This window comes from Squalius cephalus, assembly GCF_949319135.1.
Source record: "Squalius cephalus genome assembly, chromosome: 6".
Lineage (NCBI taxonomy): Eukaryota > Metazoa > Chordata > Actinopteri > Cypriniformes > Leuciscidae > Squalius > Squalius cephalus.
In genome coordinates, this window is record NC_137127.1 from 7,874,399 (window position 1) to 7,901,400 (window position 27,002).

A 27,002-nucleotide genomic window follows, 5' to 3' on the forward strand; every position below is an offset into this window, starting at 1 on the left:
AGAAAATGGCTGAAGTGAACATCGTCATTTAGCATTCAAAAACTGAATGACGTAAACGCTGGATCTGACCAGTACCCAAGAAGTGAATGGACTCTGTGTATCTGTAGTGACTCATACATCATAAAGTGGTACAGTATAATGCAGATAAGAAAGAAAAAGATGAGGCCACCAACAAAGGTAGCTATTATCGGTTTACTAGGAGACTTACAGAACGGCTTTCTGTGTCTATATAATTATTTACTATTTGGGAATCCTGCTTTCACAAAGGAACGAAAAACTGAGTGGATTGCTAAATAAATGGCTTTAGGACGAGCTGAATTTATAATTTAAAACTTGCCACAGGTGCTTGTTGAGTGAAAGAGAGAGTGTGTGATTTGTGGTGAATTTAAAAGAATCGAGTGAATGTAATATGTACCCTTCAGTGCTTTCAAGGTTTCGAGGTGTTGGGTCACCATTTTTGAAATGATGGGACAGCTGATGTGGGATATTTATTTATTTCATTTAAAATGTGAGACACCGTTGGAGTGCAGCTCACTCCATTTCAATGAAAAAATGAGATGCATTCTGAAAACACTGAGCACCCACAGCCTTTAAAAAACAACCTTGCTGTTTGAAGGCCTTTCCATCCTCGAATGAGAGCTATTGAACAGTCCCTGAACCTCCCCCTTTTGCCCATCCATTTGGTTGGATGGCAGGGACCACTTCCATAATTAATTGCATTTCTTCGTCGATGAATGTAATATTGGTGCTCAACACATTCAGCAAAGATGAACGGAGATTAATTTGAGTTGCTGGATTATGTCCATTTACAATGAGATACCTCACATTGATGACTACCTCATTGTTTGAAATAAGTGCCAGCCTCTCAAGGTTGGTTTTCATATAACTTGAAGAGGGGGGTTTGTTCTTTAAATGTCTCGTAAATAAGCACAGAATATATCCACACTGCCTGTCCAGGGCTGCGCAAGTATCGAAGAGACCATTGGTGTTTACCTAGGCTTACGATGCTTTTGGGAAACACAGCCCCGATCATTTATTCATTTGCTGAGTGAAAATTCATTTTTGAGTGTCGAATCTTAATCCAAACTGCTGAATGTTGTAGGCCAAAGGTCAATTTATCTCTGTCTTATCTCACAGAGTTTTCTTTCCAGAAATTAACATGGCAAACAAGTCATTCTCCTATGACCTTCGCCTTATCATATTTCCAGGCATCTCTGTACACGCTGCACAGTCATCATAGGCTAAGGTTCATGCCACATTGCTCTGTCAACAGTGAAGTGGCACTGACCTGTGCCTCTATATATATAAGAGAATAGCAATTCTTTGGTCCAATATATTTTTAGCATCACCGCTGTGGAATGGTGGTGAACGGGATTTCACCAAGTACATGTTCCCGGATCAACACCTTTGATGATCCTGAAACAACATTCCAATCAACCAATTAGATTTGAGGGACAAGTTTACAGTTTATGCCCAGTTTAGGTGCTTCTGCATCAGTGTTATTCACCTATCATTTCCCTCTAATTTCAGGAATAAGTTAAGGGTGGGGTTAGGTTAAAGGGTAGGGATAGTGTTAGAGCTTCATTTCCAGACACAAATGTTGTTCCAGGATCAACAAATTATGTGGATCCAGGAACATGTCTTACTTGGCAAAATCAATGTGGCCCTCATATTAGACTCAGATCTGTTTTTCTCATGACAGTGTGAACAGCACAAACCACATGGAATCTGATCTTTTCAATTCTGATTTGGGCCACTTCCAAATGTGGTCCTAAATCCGATAAAAGTCAGATGTTTTGCAATGTGACCACAGTCTGAACAGTCAAATTAGATTTCATGCAACTTTTACGTCTCTCTTGATCAACTTTCATCACACTTCTGTTTTACTTCCATATGATAGCGTGCTGCGTGATGTCTTTTTATTGTTCTTATGCGCATGCAGGTAAGTCCAGGACCACTGGACTTCACACCAACTGTTCACACTGGAATCTGATATTGGCCACATTTAAAACAACAATTTATTTTTTTATTTATTTCTATAAAACAACAATGTAAACAGCTATACAAAAAAAACTGATCTGAAATCGGAATTGAGCACTAAGGCTCGCAGTGTGAACGTAACCTAAGGGGCCGTTTGCACAACACCGTTTTCAATTAAAACTGAAAACTTTTTTATGCGTTTTGGCCATTCATTTACACAACAACGACGTTGTAGGGGACTGGAAATGTTGTGTGAATTTGTGAAAATGGTGACGTCATGTGCATGCATATTATGTGTTCAGTCTATAGGTGCATAGTGTTTCTTTACAAAGTGACATCGCCAACTACTGGCCTGGCAGCAGATTACAGTGTTTTTAGCCGTTTTTGTGGGTCAATGTGAACAATGTTGTTGTTTGTGTGAAGAAAAAAAGCAAAGGAAAAACTTTTCTGTTTTTAGTACATTGTTGTTGTGTAAATGTACCACAAAAGAGGTCATTTAAAAAAAATGTGCTTTATAAAATTATATGGTTTTATTCAAGTCATATTATTTAATCTGACTAAATCAAAATGATAAAGTAGGTTACATCAACCTTTTTGCTTAGATCAAATAGAAATAGAGGTAAAAATAGCTGGTTACCATTTTTTCTGGGTATTCTTGAATATAACATTGTTCAATTTTGTAAAAAGTAATAAATTGTTACATTGTATTCTTTTTATGGAAATAAATGTTTGTGTTATTTTTCCTCTCCGTTAGTTAAATGAGATTTTTTGTTTTGTTTGTTTGTCCAAAGCAGAAGCGTATACTTGGCGTGGCTGACATTATTATTATTTTTTAAAGTCCTTTTTTCAGTGTTTGAAATTTTGAAAGGCACAGTTCACCCAAAAATGAGAAGTGTCATCATTAAATCATCCTCATGTCATTTCATACTTGTATGACATTCTTTCTTCTTTGGATCACAAAAGAAGATATTTTGTCCAAAAAATAAAGGTCAAAGTGTTCCAGTGGTGAGTGGTCCTCAACATTCTTCAAAATGAATATATTGTATTGTGTGTGTGTTCTGCTGAGGCCAAAAATGCACTCAGGTTTGGAAGAATCCTGAAGGGGGAATCCTGAAATCTCAAAAACTGCTTGCCGAACTCACAATCAAAGGACATTTTTCAAATCAGTAGCAAAATCTGACATGAACTGTACCATAAATGTTGTTTCTTGTCCTCAAATAGTGTTAAAAAAAAGCTTATTTTTCAGGCTAGACTAGCCAATGCGCATGTGCAGTCCTAAACGTGAGTCTCAGGTTTCTATGAGAACTGGAGATTCTAACAGCAGCTGCAGTGACTAAATGGTTTTACCAATCTGCGATTGGCTCTTTTATTTAGAAGGCGGGACTTATTACACCATATTGCGCGTTGCAGTTTCTCCCATTTACAAACTATAGGAACACACCATCTTTGTATATTTAACATTTCACACTCTAGAACTACAACACCCATCATGCTTTATGCATACCCCTACACTGCATGCCCACCCTAAATATACCACATTTTCTCTCAGAATGGGGAAGGGAGAGGTATTTGTCAATAAATAATAAAAAAATTGTGTTTTACTTATTTGAAAAGATGCTATAATGTAATTGAATGCATAATGCATTACATGTTACTTAATACACCATTTGATTATGCCATGCCCACACTGTTTAGGTATTTCAGTTCTTCTGTTTTTCTTGCGAACAGTGTTTTAGACACTGGTCATCCAGTGGTAAGCCAGGTCAGTAGGGATTTGTGCTGTGCGTGGCTGAAGCGTGCTTGCTCTGTCTCTCTGCCATTAGAACAGAGGGATAAAGTGATCAGCGCTTGTGTCACAGAGAGGGGGAGGAATGAGCATGGATGAATGGATAAACACAATTCTTTGGGTCAAGCTTGTGCTTATTGAGTGCAAGGCCTCAGCACGTGTGTCATCGAGACACTGGGATTACAGCTGCTGTGTTCTGAACTTTGCATTGCTGCAAACTGGATAATCCATCCGTGGACAGTTTGTTAACCGCAAGAGCCACTTTCTGGGTTCATCAGTGTTGGGAGCAGATTAGCGCTGGGTAGTGGATCTCATATGCCCTGGTCAGAGGCCATCCCTGAAGGGCTTAAGGGATTACGGCACAATGAATTTTCTCTCACACACTCATTCCAATCCCGGCTGATATTTAGTCAAACTAAGACTTGGCTGGATGAAATATCGGAACCGCCCTCAAAGCGTTATTTTGCAATTAACGAAATGTTTCATGTTTCGAGCTGTAAAGATTGCTGTCAAGGCACTCATCCACAAACACAACAGTCTAGATCTCACTTTAAAAAAATGACATTATTAAGGTTTTTCAGGCCTGCAGTGTGAACAAGATCCTCGATATCTCCTTCCAGCCGTCAGAGTCCCAGGACTGAGACTGATCTCCAGTGAGCGCAGTTGTCCAGTTGTACTCGGCCCGCTTTGATTACCTCCAGTAGCTTCCTCATTGCAAACGTATATGGTTGTGGGGTTTGGGGTCATAGGCTAAGTCCCAGTTTAAAGACACCACAGGCCCGCTGCATCAACAGACAGGCCATTTGAGCGCAGGGCCTAGGATGAGATGTAATTTCCCATCTGCTTTATGGGCAGTTCTGATCCCTGGGCTCTTGTCAGCGAAGCCCTCAGTAAAGATATCATCAGTAATATAAGGAGGACTCTGGCAATACTCAGGGCCTTAAAAGGCACTTTTCTTTTGCTGGCTGCCTTGAATGGCTTAAGGAAAGGGAGAGCACAGGTCATGAGTAAACGGTTTGCAAACACTATATCGGATTGCAGACATTAAGTGGCTTAAAAGAGAGCTCAAACATTCAATTACAAATATGTGACTTCCGTCTGAAGTGCCTAAATTATTATCCTGAAATGCAGAGAATCAGTGCCTGACGTTCAGATGATAATAAAATTCATCTTTTAGACAGATGAACCTCTTTAGTGCTCATCACCTTTTCAAACACTTCGATAGGAGTCCGCACTGAACATTCAAAACACGGAGCTCTGTGTGCACTATAAACGTCTGTCGAGAATATATAGTCATTGTTTGAATCAAATCCATTTAAAAAACACCAAATCAAGTCCTAAGGCAGTAGTCGATGAAAATCCCTAGATTTGTAAAGCCTGTGCACCCTCTAATACTTTTTGAAAGGTTTACGAGTTGGAATATTTGGAAAGAGCTCCTGCGATTGTCGTCTGTATCCGTAGCTCGCTTTTGTGCAGGACTTTTTTTTTTTGTCTCGCTCATTAGGACCCAGCAGAACTTTGGCATGTATAATGACTTATAAGCACCATGTTAAGTGAAGTATGTACTAAACAGCATGGGTTCTTGCCTGGTGTGTAGTTGTGGGAGCTCTAATATGAAACATTAACTTGGCTCAACCGCAGCATCACAACACATGTTATTGTTTGTTGCCAAACGGCTCTTTAATTGAGAACAACAGTAAATCTGAGGTAGAGTAATTGGCAGACTAGTTGGGAACATGTGTTCGCATCCCATGATGTTGAAGTTTGCATGGTTAGTTTTGTTATTGCTGCTGATGCTTTTTGCGGTCAGAGTATTTCAATTCATTTGACAACTGCTGGAAGAAAAAGCCTCGATTCATGAATCCAAAGGAACATTCTGAATGAGTCTACAGCCATAATTTATTTTTATATTTTTCAGTTGCTCATAGTTTATTGGCTCATTATTGGGTAGTGATTGCTGCTTGACTCGCATTCGGAAAGTCAAGCACGTTTTGGTTTAGCAGTTGTGTTTGCTTTCCTGGACCCAGGCCTCTTCCTGAGAGCCCTGACCAAGACAGATAAAACGGGGAACTGTCATAAGATTATTCCACAATGAGTAAATATGAGTTGTATTTGCACAGGTGACTTCATTTTCTGGCTTTCAGACGTCTTCCTGGAATTCGCCTCCATCCCGTTTCAGTTCATCTCATCTCACAAATCAGAGCCATGCATCCCTTTTCCTGCCTCTCTCGCATTACATTTCCGCTGATTTTGGCCACTATCTCTTTTTCGCTTGTTTTCCTAAACCACCGACACTCCCCCTCCCTTCTCACTCTTGCGATGTTTCATTATTAGTTCTTCATAATCTCTTCTCCTTGGCCCTGATCTTGATCTTGTCCTTCTTGGTTTCCCTATGTTGTTGTTTTTTAACTCACTGGTTTCATGGCTTTCATCCCAGCAACTTCTCTAGGAGTTTATATTCCTCCTCCATATTCTCCAAAGAAAGTCATCTCTCTCTCTCTCTCTTCTCCCTTCAGCCTTACTAGCCATTCTGCTTAGGAAACCCAGCTGTTTCCCTCTGTCCTCTGTCTCTTTCTCGCTCTCCCTCTCGCTTTCTGGCTGGGTTTCAAATGGGAGGATTGCACTTAGAGCAATAAAAAAGACTTTTGAGCTAGATTACTCTTTGTGTGAGTTGCATACCCAGATGTGTCTCCTCAGCCGTGATACATTTCTTGTGTAAAACATTCTCATTAGTTACTCAACACTCCTCATTCCAGGCCGACAAGGATTTCCTGATGACAGTTTCCCCGCCCGCCTACCCTCCAGCGAACCTACTACCATTCTCTTAGTCTTGATTTCTCCTCTCTCTCTCTTTGACTCTGACTTTCTGTCCCCTGCACCCCAACCATTGCAGCCCATCACATGACAGAAATTGAAGTTTGCTTTGGTCCACCATATGCACGCAGCCAAGTCAATTTGGTTGGGAGCCTTAACGATAGAATTAGACTGTAATCCCCTTTAAGCTTCACTATGCTCTTGACATCATGGAAAGAGGTCTGCAAAGCCAATGTCATCATTTGATGTTGCTTAACTGTTTCGCTGACACTTTGGATACCAACTATATGATTTGCACACAGTGAGGAGCAGAACGGGCAGAGCCTTTACTTTTCCATGCTCCATGAAAGGAAGAAAGTGGTGTAGCATCTGAATGGTTGAATTATGTTGGCTATTTTAGCTCATTATGTATTTAGCATTCATTTGAGTAAATATGCTTTTCAAATCACGATGCTTCAATATTAGCATGCAGGTCTAATGAAAATTATTTTTTTTCTCTTGTTTTCCAGTAAAGCAGCACTTTATAAGACATTGTTTTATAAAATACTTGTTTTTAAAGATTGTGTATTTTGTTTTACTTCACTTTTTTTCACCTGTTTACTTTATAATCTGCCAGTGCATTAAGAAAATCTTATATTAAAGATTTATTCTTTAATCTGCGTCTTGCAGTAAATAAAACCTGTTTCAAGAAGTAGATATTCAATTTAAGGAAAATATGTTTGTTTTTTGTAGTTTACACAGCACATCTAAATAGCCCGTTGAACAGAATGTGTAAAAATCCCAAATAGAATTGAATCTGCGCATCTGCATCTTGATCTTGCCCTTTGTCACACATTCTGCTCTTTTAATCCACTGTTCTAATGAATAATTTGTACCTGTTTAAACCTTAAACATTGATGGCTCTCAATAAATATTGCATACTTTTTGTAATAAATCATAAATCACATGTTTTTCTATTATATGAAGGGGTAATGTTAGGGTTGTCCGAGGTACGCTTTGCTGTGCACAACTGCAAATTGTCCATATTTTAAATCCCAAACTGTTTCTTCTTCTTCCTGAAGTCAAGGTATCAACGAAACAATCTGATGACACCACTCAACTCCCGAAAGGGTGTCCTGTCCTTCCATATGACATTGAACAAGTCCAGGACATAGGTACGATACATCACAGATGGCCTGCCAACTATAAACTATGATCACATGACCCAATCCACCCCCACCTCAAATATTGTGTGCGTGTCCTCTGAACTTTGACAATCAGTTTAAAGTGTGGGCTGTTTTTGTAAGCGCGAGATAAGTCCAGTAAATTTCATCCACCACAAATCGCCACCCGTTGTAATACCCTGAAAGGCTCTGAGAAATGTCGTCCATTTCTGTGCAACAAATTCGTTTTTTTTCATGTACTCCATGACTCCATTGGATGTATTATTTATTCAATTACTTTATTTAGGAACTTCTTTAACATTTAAAATACGCCTTGAAAATGACAGCAACTCCACGTTTTCTGTGCAATTCAGGTCACATGTTACATAACAATGAACAAATGAGCTAACCCCTCTGGATCTGCGTGTGAATGGTATCCACGTCTGACAGTGCGCTGGACTCTGCATAGAGGTCTCCGTACCCCACCGCCAGTGCAAGCTCCATTTCAGGAATGCAAATGCCTCTGGCTCTGACAGCCTGTGATTTATCTCCTCATCTATCCTTGCACACATCTGCCTTTGCCCTTGTGTCTGCCTGTTGCTCATTCCACCATCCCTTTCTCCCTCCCTCCCTCCCTCCCTCTCCCAGGAGGCCAGGGACTCCCCTGCCTGCCCTCGGAGTCGGCCCGGGGCAGCGTTACAGCCGTCGCTGACCCCGCCACACACCACTCCTCACCCGCCGTCCTGCCAGGGTCAGACGGGGCAGTGGCGGGATAAGAGGTCCCTTCTCCCGGAGGAGAGCGGCTATGAACTGCCACAGCGCCGGTGTGAGTCTGCGAGCCACTGCAGCCGCTAAGTGCTTTACAGTACAGCATGAAAACACAAGTGACCTAATAACCACACTCGCTCTCTGTCAACAAGGATTACGCTCTGCCTGGAGTAAGAGGAGGCTGCTGGCAGGCAGGCAGGCAGCGCTGTGTGTGTGCGTGTGTGTGGACAAACAGAGATGCAGGTTAACTCTCCTCCTGACAGAGCTGCATGAGAGCATCACACGAGCTGCAGCAGGGCCGTCGAGCCTCCCAACGGAACGGTCCCAAAACTCCCCCGTCTAAAAGCTTTAAACAACTGCTTACAATTCCACAGCGTCTACGCTTCTCCACTCTCAACAGGCAGTGCGAGCAAGGACGTCTGCGGGCTCTCCACTGTTTGTCTCATCTTCGTGGCCTCTGGCCCCACACGCAAACATACACGCACACACGCGCGCACGCTTCTCGAAAACCGAGCCCCACTACATCTCGCGCACCACCCCACCCTGATTTCTCATTTACTAGTCCACACTTGTGCACAGGCTGCTGAGAAATGGACGCCTGGTGTGAGGTCAGGTGTGATTCATCACGCTGCGTCTGGGCGAAGAGTTGACATTCGTAAAGGCACTCGCTCTGCTGCCATTGTAATTGAGTCTCCTTGTCTTTTCTAGGACACCAGCAAATATAACTATGTCAGGACGCCTCACAGCTATATATTACCCAGCTCAGTGAGAGAGACAAAGGGCGAGTTATCATTTGGGCAGCAGCTAAACAGAGGGAGGTAGACACATCTGGACAGCAAGGTGGGGTTTTCAGGGCTGGGGTCTGGGGCGGTGCTTTTATAAGAGTGCGCCAAATCAAACTCAAATGTTACATTGGGAACATTTTGAACAATGCATTTTTAGAAAGGCATACAGTACTGTGCAAAAGTCTTAGGCATGATACACCCCCCCCCCCCCCCCATACACAATACACAAATCTCACTGGATTATTACAATTAATGGCAAAAAGAATGTTTGGAAAAGTAAACTGATATTTCCTACTGACACACTACAGCAAAAGATATAAATAACTGACTTAGAACCTTTTTTTTTGGGGGGGGGGGGGGGGGGTATTAACATGCCTAAGACTTTTGCACAGTACTGTATATCAGTCAACAAGTTGTTAAAATTGTTAAAATAAATGTATTGCAAAAAAAACGTATGATGTTTTTTCAAATGTTATAAAACAAACATTCACAATTTTATTTTATTTATACATATTTATATTTATTGATATAAATAATAATGAAATTATAAATAATATATGCACTAAAAGTTTTTTTTTGTTTTTTTTTCAAACAATTCCACATTGTTACAAACAAATATGTCAAATAAATACTGTTCTTTTGAACTTTCTATTCTTCAAAGAATCCTGGAAAAAAAGTGTATCAATGTTACCACAAAAATATTAAGCTGCGCAAATGTTTTCAAGATTGTTGATAATCAAAAATGTTTCTTGAGCAGCAAATCTGCATATTAGAATGATTTCTAAACACTGGAGTAATGAAGGTGAAAGTTCAGCTTTGCCATCACAAGAATAAATTACATTTCAAAATAGATTAAAATATAACATTTCACAATATTACTGTTTTTACTGTATTTCTGATCAAATAAATGCTGCCTCGATGAGCATAAGGTAAATATTAAAATTCTTACCTACCCCAAACTTTTTCAACAATAGTATGAAAAAGAAACAAATGCAACAAATACAAATACTTATATAGAGCTATAAAATTAATATGTATAATACTGATCAGATACTTTGGCCTTGGGGGAAAAAAAAAAACCTTTTTAATTCATATTGAAATCTCAGTCAGATACTTTGAGATCTATGTACGGTGCGATTATTTTTTTATTTTTTTTATTTTTTTTTAGGACAAAACTCTGAGATGACTGAAACGTTCCCCATTTCATCTCATGTCAAATGTTTACATTTATGCATTTTATCCAAAGCATCTTACATTGCTTTCAAGTTTTACATTTGATCAGTTCATGCATCACATGTAAATGAAACCCATAACATCGGCATTACTGGTGTCTAGAAATGACCATGTTTTTAATGAGATCTCATTTGCGTTTTATTTTCTGTCCTGTGTAAAGCCATCAGTTATTATCTTTCTCTCATGGTATTTACATTCGTGCAGAATTTTTTCCTATTCAGCAGTTGACCCTCAGCTTGAATTTAAAAATACATTTTGTGCTGTTTTCACACGCTTTCACTGTCTTTTCTCTGCAAAAAAAAAAAAAACAAGTCTTGCTAGGTCAAGACCACAGCTTGGTCATGAAGTAGAAAAAAAGTAAGAACGAAATCAGGCCTGTGTTGACATTCATGGGGCAAAGGGCCTGCGCACATTTGCAGAGGTCATCGGAAAGTAAACACCTATTAATGGTTACCTGCTTGACGAACAGATAAGCAGGTCAAGGTAATGATTAAGCCACAGCTTGCTGGGTTACAGGCCATGTGTGCACAAAAGCATGCTGGGCGATTGCAGGTCTGCGTTGGTGATAAAACACAAATATTAATCGTTATAGGACAACAGCCTTTGAGCTGTGATGTATCAGAGCATCGAGACACACACACACACACACACACACACACACACACACACACACACACACACACACCTGTGAGAGCAGTGAAAAACACACTTGTCAACAGCCATTAGCACATTCATGCAGGTACTGTACTGTGGGTGGCTTGTTGACTGTACAGCGCAGGTTAGAGCGAGAGAGAAAAGAGAAAGGAGAAAGGAGGAGGGGGGGGGGGAGAGAGAGATATAGAGAAAGAACGAAAGAAAGAAAAGGAAAAAAAAAAAAAAAACGCTCAAGTTCACAAGGTCATTTCCAGCCCAGGGATAAAGTAAACTGAGCGAAACTGCACAAGCTGCAACTTATCAGCCTGCCTGCATGCCAGAGTTTTCTCCTCTGTGTGTGTGTGTGTGTGTGTGTGTGTGTGTGTGTGTGTGTGTGTGTGTGTGTGTGTGTGTGTGTGTGTGTGTGTGTGTGTGTGTGTGTGTGTGTGTGTGTGTGTGTGTGTGTGTGTGTGTGTGTGTGTGTGTGTGTTTGATTTATATTACATTGTGGGAACCAAATGTCCCCACAAGGATAGTAAAACCTGAGATCACCTCCATTGTGGGGACCAGCCAGCGGTCCCCATGAGGGGAATGGGTAAATAAACATACTAAATTATATTTTTTTGAAAATGTAAAAATGCAGAAAGTTTTCTGTGATGGGTAGGTTTAGGGGTAGGGTTAGTGTAAGAGGACATAATATACAGTTTGTACTGTATAAAAACCATTAAGTCTATGGATAGTCCCCACAAAGATAGTGAACCAGACGTGTGTGTGTGTGTGTGTGTGTGTGTGTGTGCATTTCACAAAACAAAACAGAAGAAGATGATCGCTTTTGGTTCAAGTACTTGTATCTTCAAAAACTGTAATCATAAACTTTCTCATGATTCATGCTATTCACAGAAATCTCAAACAGTTTGACTTGAAAAAAAAAAAAAAAAAAAAAAAAAACACTGCTGTCGTGGATATTAAAAAAAAAATTAATTAGAAAGTACACTCTTTGAACCTCTCTGTTTGGAATAAATATTAAAATCGTGACCGTGAAGGAAACAAATATTCACTTTATAGTTTTTAAATAAATTGTTATCTTGGTTTGGTGCATTCATCAAATTGTATGAGCTGGTCAAACATTTCCAGTGTATAGTGTTATCTTAATGAACAAAATCTTCGACTTAATGAAAGTGGATATTCAAGGCTACTTCAAGGCTTTTCGCTCAGTGGCAGGACACAGACAATTCTTTTTCTTTCACGCCAAGAATTTCTTCTTATTATTTTTTTTGGTGGTCTGTTAGTGGGGTAATCATAAGCATCGTGAAAATGTGTTTTCATATAAATAAATTAATAGTTAAAATATGTTGAGTTCTTGCGTTGGTGTAACAGAGATATTTACACTCGAATCCTCCCTGTAAACACACCCCCTCCGAAAAAAGTCGTTTGACCTTTTTCCATCAATTACTTTGAGATGTGGGTGTGAGTTGTGGACGTGCAGAAATTCCAGACATAATCAAAGTAACAGCTTAAAACTGCCATTTCAACTAGAGCTTTTAATTTTGCAAAAAGTGCACTACTCCACTGCAATACGAAATCCTCAAGAGCTTAATTCAAAATATTTCTATAAATGGGTGGAATTTAATTGTTTGTTTACCCCCACTCCTTTCTGGAGGTCATTTATTGCTTTTAATTGGCCTCCTATAATGTACTGTCACCACAATTTCTGTTAAAGCCGGGTTTTCTCAAGAGTGCTTTAAGTAAATCTCTGCTATTTGGTATCTATCGCTGTGCTAATTCCAAAGGTCAGGGGTAACCGCAGCAACTCCGGTCGTATTAATTAAGAAATGAGAGGATTTCACTGGTCATCATCCCTCAAGTGGCATATTATAATAGAAACCTCCCTTAAAACGATAGTAAAAACATACTTCGGCTGAAGTAAGGAAATATAAATGCCAGAAACCCTTGCATAAATAACTGGGAGTGGGAGAGCTGTCTATCTCACCCCGGAAAAAATGGCTGCTTAAAAAAACGGAGAGAAGGGAAGGGTCATCTGGTTTCCATTAGAAAGATAAAATGGTTCACTTGGAGCTTTTTACCAGCCTCTTTGTTTCTGGGAGGCGTCCATGCTTCTCTCTCCATCATCAGCCAGTTGACACAACATTAAAGGCTTCAAACGGCCAAGTCGGGCCCCTTAATCAAAAACTAATTGTAATAGATATTGGAGGAGTGCTAACACTCTGACCGCTCGGGCTGGTATCAGTGGTCCAAAGCTTGAGATACCATTAAACACAACACAGACCTGAAAGCTGCCACAGGGTAGAAAGAAAAACCAGAAGCAGAGGGGGAAAGCCATGCTAAGTGCTACATGTGGCTGAAGAGACATGTGCTGTGAAACTACACTCCTTAGGATAGCTTCACCACTGTCCTCCTGTCAAGCTGTGTTAGTTAGCAACAAAAAAGGAATTTCAAAACAAAACATGAAAGTGGTCCCATCGAGGCAGTCGGGAACAAGGCTGAAAGGCCAGGAGAAAATGTCAGTTTGGGCAAAACACCCCGACCGGCCTTAGAGTCTTATCAGTCTCAGGAGAATCGCTGCCTCCAAAATATTTCTAGAGGATTCTCTGGAGGACGCACCCCTGACACATTTCTCTTATTATTTTATGCAACATCATTTCTGTAAAAAAATCTTTGTCTGCTTATTCTGTTTATCTTGTGGCGCTTTCCTTAATAGATGATAATAAAAAAAAAAAATCACTTTATTCTAGCAGCTCATATAGGTTAAAAGTATGTTTACATTAATTTTCCAGGTTAGGTACCGGTATATCAATATTCAATGCACTTGAATATGGCTATAATAGCACAAATCAAGGCAAAGTGTTATACATACACAAATCATATAAGTGGTTTGAAAAGAGACCACATTAGACATATATCAAAAGTCAAAGTGAATTATATTGTCATTTTTAGCACATCTCATGGCAAGTCCTTCAGGAAACAACAGTGACATGGTTAGTAGAAAGTAAGTCTCAAAGACAATACAGAAAATAGTACCAAAAGGCACACCGAATAAATGCAGAACTGAAATAACTATGTAATATATATACATAAAGTTTAACAGCAGTGAGATATGATTGATTTATAAGTACTTTGATTGATTTCTATATAAGAGTGTGTACATATATATACACACATTTGGATATTATTCACATTAACTTTAGAGTTGACACGTTATCATGCATTGTGTATGCATGTACGTTCATGTGTCTGATTGAGAATTACTCCGTGACCTTAAACATTGGAAGTCAGTGTGTGTTGCCAGATTTAATTAAACTAATTGATTCCTTTGCATTTTTATTAGCAATGGTCATTAGAATATCTAGACTTTCAGGCAGGCAAGACAGATAGGAACTTTAAGGAGCTTTTTCTCATGTATATTAACCTCTCTGACATGCTCCTGCTTAGCATATTGGAATCCCTGTCGAAATTCATGTCCGAGACTGGGGCGGGCTGTCTTGTCAGAATGATCCATAATGCAATTCACATCGCTAGCAGATGATTGAGTTAAGAATTAGGACTTCAGATACACTTGTCTTCCTCACACACCGCCTGACTTAGTGGCAAAGCCCATTCTTTAGCAGTAAGTCATGCAGTCTCATAATAAATCTGTCATACTAGTGAAGAGCAACCATCAGGATTAGAATGATGTTAGTTGGCTGAGTACGGGCAAGCATAGTCTAAAGAGTTGATTCTCAGAGTGCATTAATAAGTTGATAGCATTATCTCGGTAAATTGCAATGACGATGATGGTAGAATATGCAGTGGGCCATACCAAGTGAAGCCATTAAAAAACTGATGTCTTTAGAAGCCTATAATCCCATTTTAAACGAGACATAGCTGCTGTTAATTCAGAGCTGCAGTATTCCCTCGGTCCTGTCAATCAGCTGTCATTACTAATAACCTAGCTGGGGGTCTCATAGTCTCTGTGTGTTTACAAATGACATTCTCACCCTGTCGCAGGGTCACCCAGAGTGACATTTCAATAGCTCAGAGTTAAAAGGCCAGTAAACTCCAAAATAAACACTTTCTAATTAGGTTGCTTTCTCACCTGACCATAGGACTGGAGTCTCACCCGATTATTGCTTGTCATATCGAATTATCACATTGACTGCACATTGAATGAGTTTTGTTGCTTTTTCCATTTACTTAAGTCAGCCATGTTATGCCCTTTTACAAAGTCTTGATTTTGGTTTTGGGGTCTACTAGAATAGAATTTCATGCTTGAATGTTAAAAAAAAAAAATCACAAAATGTACGCTCGGGGATGCATTTCCCGAAAGCATCGTTAGCCAACTATGGTCGCAAGTTCTGTCGCCATCAGCATAGTTCAACGAGTCGGTGTTTCCCGAAAACCATAGTTCCAATGAACATTCGCAAGCAGCATCGCAAAGTTGTGTGGTTGGAACGACAGCTCTCGACCTGTGGTTAGAAGCATAGTTTCTTGTTTGCATGACATGTGGACTCAATAAATCCTTATCTTGAGCAAAATAAGCAAGCTGACAATTCAGTACAATCTGTATCTTTTATTTAGAATACATACATATGTCATCTACGTCTTTTAGTTTGTCAAGAGATTTAAAGCACCATTTTTGAAGAGTGCGCATTTGCGTACATGCTCTAGAACGTAAGAACGAGCCTGTGATTGAATCTGGAAATAAAGCAAAAAAAAGGGAGAAAAATTCGAAATAGTCCTCAGATGCCATGTCCGTAATTTATAGCAAAATATCTAGCATTACTCCACCACCTGTGTGACATCACTAACCAACGTGGTTGAAAGTCCAATTTTTGACAATATGGTTTTGGGAAACAGTCGTGACTAGCTACTTGATTTCTTCAACGATGCAACATACTATGGTAGTTAAACGCACCCCTGTTTCGTTCTACTCTAATTGGTCGGATGGATAAGTGTGTTGTGATTGGTCAACTGTTTCGAGCATGTTTCGGAAGTGTCGCGCCCCGTTTCCATAACTGCGTTTCAACACAGTACTAATGCAACCAATGCAGACAATGTGTATACCTTTGATGGAAATTATTTAAATGAGGAATATTGTGACTTGTATGCTCCCGGAAGAAAACTCAAGACCACAATCGTGGCATTTCAGAAACAATGCATTCCTTTGGAGTGGACTTTGTGCTTTGTAACTCTGTGTAACAGAGTCAAAAACTTGCTACATTCATTTTCATGTATGGCCTTAATCACACAATAGCTACACTCTCTACCCAGAGTTTCATATGTAATGAACTGGTTTCGGTTGGCCCTTTAGCGCCCTTGTTAGCGTGCCCGCATTCCATGCCTATAACACTGGTTCGAATCCCAATCAGAGCGGGTGTGAGTAGGACCAGTTACATTGGTGCCGTGACCCGGATGGGAGTGAGGTTTAGGAGGGTGAGTGTAACGGAGGCCAGCTAGTAAAGAGCTGTGCAGGTAAACTTCACTTCCCTTGACTCAAGAGCCTCAAAAATGACTGACGCTAGAGGCTGCGGTCTTAAGTCTGTGTTAATCCCGAAGAACAGTTGATTCTTAATAACTTGATTCAGTTGGTTATTTTGACATGTCTAAATATAGTTGTTTACTTAATTCAGTTTAGTTCATTGATTCTACATGAAGTATTTGAGTTGGTAACATGTTTCCATTGTGTGGTTTTATGTATTTGATTGTGTTGGAATATTACAAAATTCAATTATTTGTTGTATGATGAAATCAGCTAAATTATAAGGTGTATTGAACTTTCGTAACAGTCACAACAATAAATGTGCACTGTTTTAGTATACACGTGCGCACACACACCTCACTCTCTGCAGTAAAGCTCTTATATTATTCGCTTCTATCCCGCACCCAAATATATGCCTGAGTGTTGTAATTGTTTGGCAAATGCATACCGCTCTCACCCAGCATCGCCAAGCCCTGGCTGCCTCACTCCCCTGTGGATAACAAATGGGCCTTTTCTCTCCGAATTTGAGGCTAAACGATGGTTTCGCTTAGAGAGCAAAGTGACTGTCCGTCTTCATAACAGTGCTCTCCATCAAAGAGCAATGAATCCCATCCCATCCGACTGGCCCTGATTAAACACAGGCAATGGATATCCCCCTTCAACCCCCTCCCCTTTGCCAAGACGGAGCAAAGCCAGCCCTGCTATGTCAGCCCTAGCACCTGCAGCTATCAGCTTCTTTTTCTCTGCTAATAAAACACTCTTCACATCTGGAGCGGCGAGATGCCTGTTGCTGCTGCTCGTGCACACTTTCATTTAAATCGAATTATAGTTGTATTTAGAGGATGTCGTACAAAAGGGCTCATGAAGAGTAGCTATGGGTGCCCTGCTCTTCAGTTTTATATTTATTTTAAATTACCATATCAACTTAAAAAGCTTAAAAAAATTAATATTTGATGAGAATCATACTAGCAGTCAAAAGTTTGAACACACTTTTTAGGATTATATTAAAGTCATCAAAACTATGAAATAATAAATCAAAACAAAGTAGCCAAATTCATAGATAGCATGCTTCATCTTGAATGAGGTGCTTTGGATTTTTATTTTTTTTTTATTTACCTAAAATGCAGTAAAACAGTAATATTGTGATATATATATATATAATTTTTTTTTTTTTTTTTTTAAGATACTATTTAATTTTTTTTCTTTAAGTATAATTTATTCCTCAGCATCATTAGTCTTCAATGTCTGTCACATGATTCTTCAGAAATCATTCTAATATGATGATTTGGTGCTCAAGAAAATGTCTTATTATTCTCAATATAGACAAGTTATTAATATTTTTTCTGGAAACCATGATAGTTCTTTTCTGGATACTTTGATGAATGAGTATATGTGTGTGTATATAATGTATATTCATATATATATATACACACACACACACACACACACACACACACATATATATATATATTTGTAAACAAATTAATTCATAGGCTCAAAAGGTTTCAATAGATTAGTTTAAGTGTACAAACTTTTGACTGGTGAAGTAGCTTATATGTCATAGTATATGCTCTGTTGTTTTTTGCATACATTTGAAGAGGTAAAAAAAAAAAGAGGGACGGATTATATGAACCGTTTGAGTGATAAGTTTGAGCCAGGTCACTGACTTTTATGACTTGTCACCTGCTGTTCGCATGTTGATGTGTTTTCATGTTATGGTCTTGCTCCATGAAAACTTCTCATTTTCTTACAGCCAATGTCCAGAATGGCTGTCGGGCTGTATTTAAGCTGTCACAGGCATGCACTGACAAAGTAATGGTGTGTTAAATATATGCTCAAAGGCTTTTGCAAAAGTTGAATTATGTATAACTGAGAACAGCACACACCACAGAGTTGTACCTGTATCAATTTAACAGCGTATGTATGTTTAATGCATATATTATTTTAGACACATTTCATAATGTGATAAAATAGTATAGAGATATAAACTCAAATTTAAAACATAGCCTTTTGAATTCAAGTGTAACACCCTCATGCACAACAGAACAATGTTCCCATGTGTTGGCGGAAGACCAAGAGTTTTCTGGAAAGTCAGCAAAGCAAGACAGACACTACAATCTTGATAGGCTTGTCTTGTTTTAGTGTTGGGTTTCCATCAATTTCAAGGGGGTAAAATCTTACACCACTGAGGCTGCAGGCACAAAGCATTGCAGAGCTATCACAGGATGGGAGCTTGAAGCTCTTAGGAACATTAGCCTGAAAGAAAACAAACGCGGGTCAACTGAATTAACCCAACTCCACACTGCCAACCAAGGAAAACTCCCAACAAAGAGCCTGTCATCTCTTACTGACAAGGACCAATCTGTACACATTGACCTGAAGTGTCCTGCAGACTACAGGAAACTCCCCTACATACAGAATTCTGAGCCGGAGATATAAAGTAGCATAGCAGTAGTGTTAGTTATTCATGCATGTTACTCATTTTCAGCATTGCAACTTGCTAGAGCATTATAAACAAGTGCACTTTGCAGACATTTTGACAGTAGTTTTGTTTAAAATATGGGTGAAGTTTTAAAATGATAAATGTTGTTCATTTTCAGCTAAAAGAAGATTGAGCAACAGGGTGCTTTGTAAACTTCCAAGACTATCAAACTATCCAACGCTATCTCAATACGAATTCTTACGACCTCACTCAACCTCAGTGATGGGGTAGGTTTAGGGGCGGGTTCAGGGTTAGGTCATTCGTACGAATTCAAACGAATTGGGCAACTCGTAAAATATATACGATTTAGCAAAATTCGTACAAGTGAGGTCGTATGAATTCGTACGAATTAGCCACCTCATAAAATACGGACGAATTGCCTTGAGATCGGGTTGAACTATCATGCCATCGCATTTTGAAGGCATGACAGAAATTAGAAAAGAAGTAGAAATTAATACTATTTAATTTCTACAATTTACAGTTTAACTTAGCATGCACTTTTATTAGAATTTAAACCAATCAGTGCATTGTGATGTTGCGTTTCTCTCTGTGTGTGCTACACATAGCATTACGGTAACGGCAGGACATTAGCTAATGTCTTTATCTCTTCTGTGAAGTCAAAGGGGCCTAATCTTGTATTATAGGATTTAGAAAAGACAGAAGTGATCTAACTCGGGTGCTTGGATGACTAGCAGTAGTGAGCAGTTATTGTGCATGGTGTCAATATGCTTTACCATGCTGACCATGATTTATTGCAGGTATAGAACAACAGGAAGTATGCGTTTTTATATATATATATATATATATATTTTTTTTTTTTTTTTTTTTTTTTTTCAATTGCAAAAAAACACATTATTGGGGAATACGCATCTGGCAGGATATGTTTCTGTAAACAGGTCCAAATCCATCTGCATTTCTCTGTACAACAAACACATCAAGCGCATACAGTACATTAAGCTACAATTATCTATAGCGAGTAGAAAATGAGTGATCAAACCAACTTGATTTAGCACATCGAAAACGTCCAACAGCTCGCATTTAATCTATTAGTCCCACTACGCCTAGTCCTCTATTTGTCCACACGCTGAGTTGCTTGGCAAACAGGTGTCCGTTATGAATGACTCTCCACCTCCCATTATGAAGAGGTACCTTTCCTAACAGCCCTGTATTAAAGTGTCATTATCTCCTCCACCCCTCTGTCTTGTGTGCCATGCACAAATGGAATCCAGGACTCCAGTCTTTTATATTTCCTTTTTTTTCCCCCCCTTCTGCTGGGTATAAATGTCAACGTCCTATTGTGCGAATTACAGGCATTCCCACATCAGTGCTGATTGTTCCATGTGTAGTGGTGGGAGCAGAATAGAGCGTTTGATTTCAGATAATGTAGAACCAGACAAAATGCCACTGGATTTGGCAGGGCCCCTATTGTCCAAGTTGGCAGACTGAGCCAGAGACCTGAATCTGAGACAAGACTGCGCTGGGGACCGCAGAAAAAGAACGCCTCGGTGGTGTGGATTTCACTGACTGTTATAATACAATTTGTCAGGTTTTATGATGTCACTGACAGCTGGAATTCATCCCCTTAACCTTTTCAGGTTGTCTGCTTTATGCCATGCAAAGCCATAATTTGTCCCCTAGCATCACATTATTTACTAAGTCAAAGTCCCTTTAGTGGTAAAATGTGAAATATTCATGGTCTAGTCAGCGTGTGGCATTATGTTAAGATGCACATAAACAAAAATCGTTGCCTCCTATGACACATTGCTCCGCCCCTAAAGTAATGACATCATACTTGTGCATTTCTATTGAGTGACATACCATGGCTGATGTAAACTATAACATTGTTTTTGGCTAATTTAACCCTGTCTTCAATACTATTTTCTCTTTATATTGCCTTTTCTGTTCTGCCTTTTGTTCTTTTCATCTTTCTGTGTTTTATTTTACTGGATGGAATTTAATTATTATATTTTATATAAATATTACAATTGTTTTCATAAACGTTTGCATACACATTGTCATTTGTTCAATGTCTTAAAGAAAAAAAACTGGCCATTTAATTTAATTGAATTTTTCCTTTCTTTATTAGATTTTTTTTTAACAAAACAAAACAATTGTAATAAATGAATATGTTTTTACCCATGTCTCCAACTATTTTTTCCATCCAGTCTTTTGTAATATCCCTTTAACAAAATCCAGTTCTTTATTGACATCATCTTCCAGGAAGTGACTTCATTTTGGATGGAAAGCAACAATCCAAAACGATTGAAACACCAGTGAGTATTAGCAATGAATTGAATCAATTTTGTGGAATGAGTTGGTTTGTCTTAATCTATCTATCTATATATATTATATATAGATACAATATATAGATATAGATACGATATATATATACTATATGGATTATATATATATATATATATATATATATATATATATATATATATATATATATATATATATATATATAATCCAATCATATAGTAATTTTTCACAAAATTTTATGGTACACTTTTATTAAAAAAAAAAAAACTTTCAGGCATATTCATAAAAAGTATTTAATATATTTGTAAGTGTAGCAGATATATCATATATATTGCATTTAAAAGAATTTATATATTTTGATTGTTATTGTAGAGTTTATTACAGGGCAAATCTAACCATAACAATTGTTTTAGAATGCCATGAGGTGTCGCGTGCGCCAGTGGTCTGCATACCAACAGTAACAGTGACCTGATGATGGCGGGCCACAGAGGTAACAACAGTTCATACAGTTCATTGTAAGGTCATACTCCTCCTATCCCTTTTCTTTTCAAGTACTAGATGTAGTTCCCACAAGCCTAGCACCAAGTATGCTTCATAATGTGTGTTTTCATACATCTGGCCCAATAAGTTGTTGGATAATTGATATATTGATTGGTTGTGTCATCATGTGTTGGTATAGAAGCTGTCATGTGGATGGCAGAACAATCCACGGGCCCCATTGTTCATTCATCAGCGCCCCTGATCGGGCCCATGTCTTGGTTAGCTGCAGGCCAGCCAGATAAGAATCAGTAGATGATTGGGCGCACACATTCTTAACATGGCTGACCCGTGACATCTTGGGGGCAGTCGGAGAGTCTGTCATTATGCGTACAATGCGCGGCTTTCTTCCTTCTTATCTTTGCCGATGACATTGAGAGTTTTCGCATTAACTCATTAACGACAAGACTCATCATTACAGGGATCAAGTAGAGGGAGAGGGTGTGTCTCTGAGTGGGTGACACTTGGCATGGAGGAATGTGGGTTCAGTCCAATCCTTCTTTTCACTCTCTCTCTGCCTTTGATATGAGCGTTAGTGATTGAAGGATGGGCTAGGCTTAGAAAGGCTACAAGTGACCTTTTTTTTTTTGTAGTGCACAAGCCAATGCTGAATAAATGAAACTTAAACACGGACTCACAGTTGCTAACTACCACCTCTTGCCCCATCTGGAGAAAATGTTAGTCTGGATGACATGTAAGTTCAGAGAATGATCTCTTAAGCTCCAGAGGTCCTTCACTCGAGGGCTTTTTGCTGCCAGGAGCTTATGAAGGCCAGAGTGTTTGGCCTTTGCTCATAGCTAACAGTGCCAAGGCCTTGACTCTTGTGGTTTGCCTCTGTCAAACACGGCATTGCAGAGTGTGGCTCTGTGGAAAAACTCAGCCATGCCGTCTTGTTTCTTGATCCATTAACGCTTTCAACATAGTTATATAGAGGAGAAGAAAAAAAAAAAAACCTTGGGGATGGGGGAGACGAAAAAACTGTCTGGGAAAGATTGATAGCTTTGCTCTGTGGTTCAATTGTAAATTATAATGCAAGTCCCTCTGGGATACAAGGGCTCTATTTGTGATTAAGAAAAAGGGCTTCATAACTGAGAGATAGAGAAAAAGTTTGCTCCCTCTTACACACAGGCAATTAGCTTGATGAAATGGCCCTCACTGTTTTGTGCCCTGGATATGTAAACTGATATTATAATAATGGGGCTGACTGCCTGTGCTGTTATTTTCACCTTGAGTCGAACAGGAGGAGGCGTGCGTTATGGTGTACACAAAGCATTGTCTTGTATAACACCACAAACCTGGACCCCTGGAGAGCCCAGAACCGCAGATACGATGCAAAGCGAGGTGACATGAGAAACAAAGCAGACTCTCATAAGTGATGAAGGTACAGGAGTGAGCTTAGCAAGCTTGTTGCCAGCATGATAAAGAACTTTTATATGCCTCATAGAAATAATGGTGAAGTGAGCTTGGAGTCTTGGCACTGTACCTACCCACAGCAGGAGTCTCACCTTCCTCAATTTCTTCTGCTTTCTCATGCAAGGCAGGGAGACATTAAAAGTTATGATCTGTTTTTATATGGCAACGTGATTTTTATCAGGTTTTTTTTTTTCATGCCTCTTCACACCTGTCTCCACTTGTTTGCATTTGGAGCAATCTAAAGTGTTTGAGAGCCTTATTTGGTTTGACTTTGGCCTAAATAATGAACTGCCATCTGTAACTTATGCTTGTTTTACTAAGCCTTCGCCTGAAATGTGCTGACATCTGCAAAATAAAACCACGCTTTATCCATTTCGGTTCCAGTTCTGATTCTTCTCAACAAATTTAATGTTTCAATAAAAAATATTTGGAAAAAAAGACATTGGCAATTCCATTGCTAAATCGTAAGATATTTTACTCACAAATACAATGAGAACAATTCTTGCTATATGCTTATATACAGTCCAACAACTGGCCTTAACTAATACACAACAATAGTAATCAAGCAAAAGAAAAGTAACATATTTGATTAATCAATATTAATAAAATAGGTTACTACTGACAAAATACATAATGCGCTTTATGCTTTTAATTCACTAAACCGGCTCATTAGAGACATTAGTTTGTTAGTCAACCCACACACATCGCGCTGAAAGCTATTGATAAAGATATTAATTTGGGATTCAGACTACACTAGTTGTGCTGTATGCTTGTTATTCACTAAAAAGAGCCGTCTCATAAGAGTCCGTCATTTGTAATTGGACAACTCTGGTCGTGCCGTCTGTTTCGCACTGTACATTCAGGTGTTGTGGTGACACCGAGTGCAGAAAACTCTGACCAAAATCGCATACTCTCTTGAGTAGGTACTTTAAATGAGTAACTACTTTGCGACCGCTAAAAAAGTATGTCTTATATAGTATGAATGTAGTCGTAGCCTAATGGTTAGAGAGTCAGACGGGTAACCTGAAGGTTGTGGGTTTGATTCTCAATACCAGCCGGAATGCCACCGCAAAATGGCTACCCACTGCTCCTAATGTGTGTCTTTTTCACTTACTATATAGTAGAGGAAGTATGCAATTTCTGATGCAGCCCATGTCACATTATTTTAGAATGATATTCCGTCCCCATCAGCAAAAGAACACACTTGCGTGAACCGTTAGCGAAAGCGTCATTCTGTTCTAGTATTTTTTAAACCGAGCCGGTTCTAAACCACTAATAAAGAACTTTTTCTTCTAATTGTTTTTATGTCATAAATCATTTGTAATGTGACCACCTCATTTTTCGCTGGAACACCCTGGGCCCCTATAAACAGAGGTAAGATGAGAACTGATCGTCACTGGAAGGTTTAGCTCCCGTGTCTCAAATCGATTCCACAGGCATAAGGAAGGGGCAGTACAGCGCACAATTGTTTTGAGGAAACGTGCAGTGAAGCGGAATTCTGTGGCAGTGTGAGTGTAACATAAGTGCATTGCTAACACATGGCTGTATTCCTAGAGATGTCAGAGGGGATCTGCTTTCATGAAAGGGAGTGAGAGAGAAGGATCTAATGTGGAAGTAATTACATGTGAGAGAGTCACTGTGATGGAATGCAATACAATGTTTTCCATTTGCAGGTCAATGCCCAAAGTTACATAGTGTTGTAGATATGCTAGCACCAGCCTCTTGTTTTATCACATTTTTAAGTGTGAGTCTGCACGTTTATTCTAAGAGAGGGGGAAAAGAACCTGGATTCTATCATATAGTTATGGATTTTGATATACAAGTGTAAATATTTTGAAACGTATTAATTGTCTTCATGTATCACATTAAAAAATAATGGTACTTGAGTGTTAGCCATGAATGCAATATCAACCCACTAGCCAATATTTAACTTTTATACTTCGCAAGTAGATTATATTAGTCGCTGACACCTGAGTTCATTATTCGAGGAAGCTGACAAAGTATAAACAGACCTGATTCATGCAAAATGCAAACACACCCAGCTAATAAGGTCATATTTGACTGTTTACCTTGGGAGATATTGCTGACGTCCCAGGTGTTCATTATGTAGAGTGAAATTTCATTAGTATCAATCCTACCTGCAATTCAAGTCAGGGCTTATGTGTAGTTAGGGGGGTTGGCAAGTTCAGCAATTGTCTGGCACAGGTATAGGAATGGTACAAATCTGAGCACTTCGGTAGCATGATGCTACACATGGGAAAGAAGAAAGAAACAAAAACTAGAAAAAAGGAGAGAAACATGGTGTAGCAGCCGCACCCATGTCAGCTGTGTTTCCACTGCTTATGTTTCATTCATAAAGAAAAGTCTAGACTGACCTAGGCCAAACGGACACCCTATACTCAATTATCCAATGCTCTCAAAAAAGAATGAAACAGGAAAAGCTTCAGACATAAGTTACATAAGGGATTATCATTTTTTTTGTGTCTGCACAATTTACACAAAAGGTATGTAATCTGGCCCTCCTCATGCGTCCCCTGGTGTCCACGGATCCAGGTAGAAGTGTCAGGCATGCTGAGGGACAGATTAGCCGGTGCATGACCTGATGTGTTAGGACTTCCAAGAGCAGTAATGAGTGCCGCCGATCAGTGAGTGTTTTGGGTCAGACTGCAGTGTCTAAACTGATCATTCCAGTCTAATGAGCTTTGGTGACTTTGATGTAATGGTCCAGCTGATTCAGTGCGCTAGCTGCACCGCGCAGATTAAGGTCACGTCGTATTTTGGAATGTTGCTAAACAGTGCAATAGGTCTTTTTTTGAGGCATCTTCCTTGTAAGCTTGGACCCTGTTTGTGGGGTTGGATCTGTTGGAGTCTTTGATGCGACAGCTCTGTGACCATTTACTGGTGTTCAAGAGGAGATTAAATTCCCTCAAACTCACTTAAAGGTAGGTTAGGCAATTTCAGAGAGGCTAGCAATAGCAAGCTTGCTTTGAAAGCATGAGATCTCCTTCCCTTCAGAGCGTCTCTAAAGCCACACACAGAGTCTGCAAAGCGTCACTAGATGAGAGACAGCGTTAAACTACCTCATTTCTCAAAGCACACAATATTACAATAATAATGAACATAAACAACGTACAGAGCTCTGACTTGGGTAGTTCTGGGTAAAGATGACACCCCTCCTTACCATAGATGACACAAAATCTCATCTCAGCACTTTTGACTTTAAATTTGAGCTTTTGAGGTTAACTGATCTAATTTGTGTCTCTGGAATAGTGAACTATGACACTGTATTATGTTGAATATCAAAGTTCTGTGTGTTATATAGCAGTTATGAGTTTTTTATTTTGAAGTAATTGCCAGAATTGGCAAAGAAGGCCCCAAGTAGCATGTTATTACTAGTGTTATTGTAAAATTCAATAATTATTCAATAATTATTATTATTCAGTATGCCACGAATTAAAGTGAAATCATTCAATTTGCATTCATAGTATTGCTATTATGACATAATAATTTTACTTTTCAGATAAATCTCTTTTACCGGGATTGTGCTTTGTCTGTCATCGGTTATTCAATTAGTCAACTAAATTGTCAAAATAAATGTTTTTATAGATTAGTACGTATATGTATGTATGTATATATATATATATATATATATATATATATATATATGTATGTATATATATATATATATATA

At 39.0% G+C, this 27,002-nt stretch overlaps 1 protein-coding gene across 2 annotated transcripts in view; it reads left to right on the plus strand.

The window, feature by feature from the left end:
• The window catches only part of nr2f2 (nuclear receptor subfamily 2, group F, member 2), a 278,032-nt gene that overhangs the window by 227,835 nt on the left and 23,195 nt on the right, over positions 1 to 27,002 (plus strand). For both annotated transcript variants that reach the window (XM_079875073.1, XM_079875074.1), the window contains exons 4-5: positions 21,320 to 21,372; positions 21,775 to 21,851. In XM_079875073.1, coding sequence (XP_079731199.1) covers positions 21,833 to 21,851 — 19 coding nt within the window. In that variant the 5' untranslated portion in view covers positions 21,320 to 21,372; positions 21,775 to 21,832. The remainder of the gene's footprint in view (positions 1 to 21,319; positions 21,373 to 21,774; positions 21,852 to 27,002) is intronic.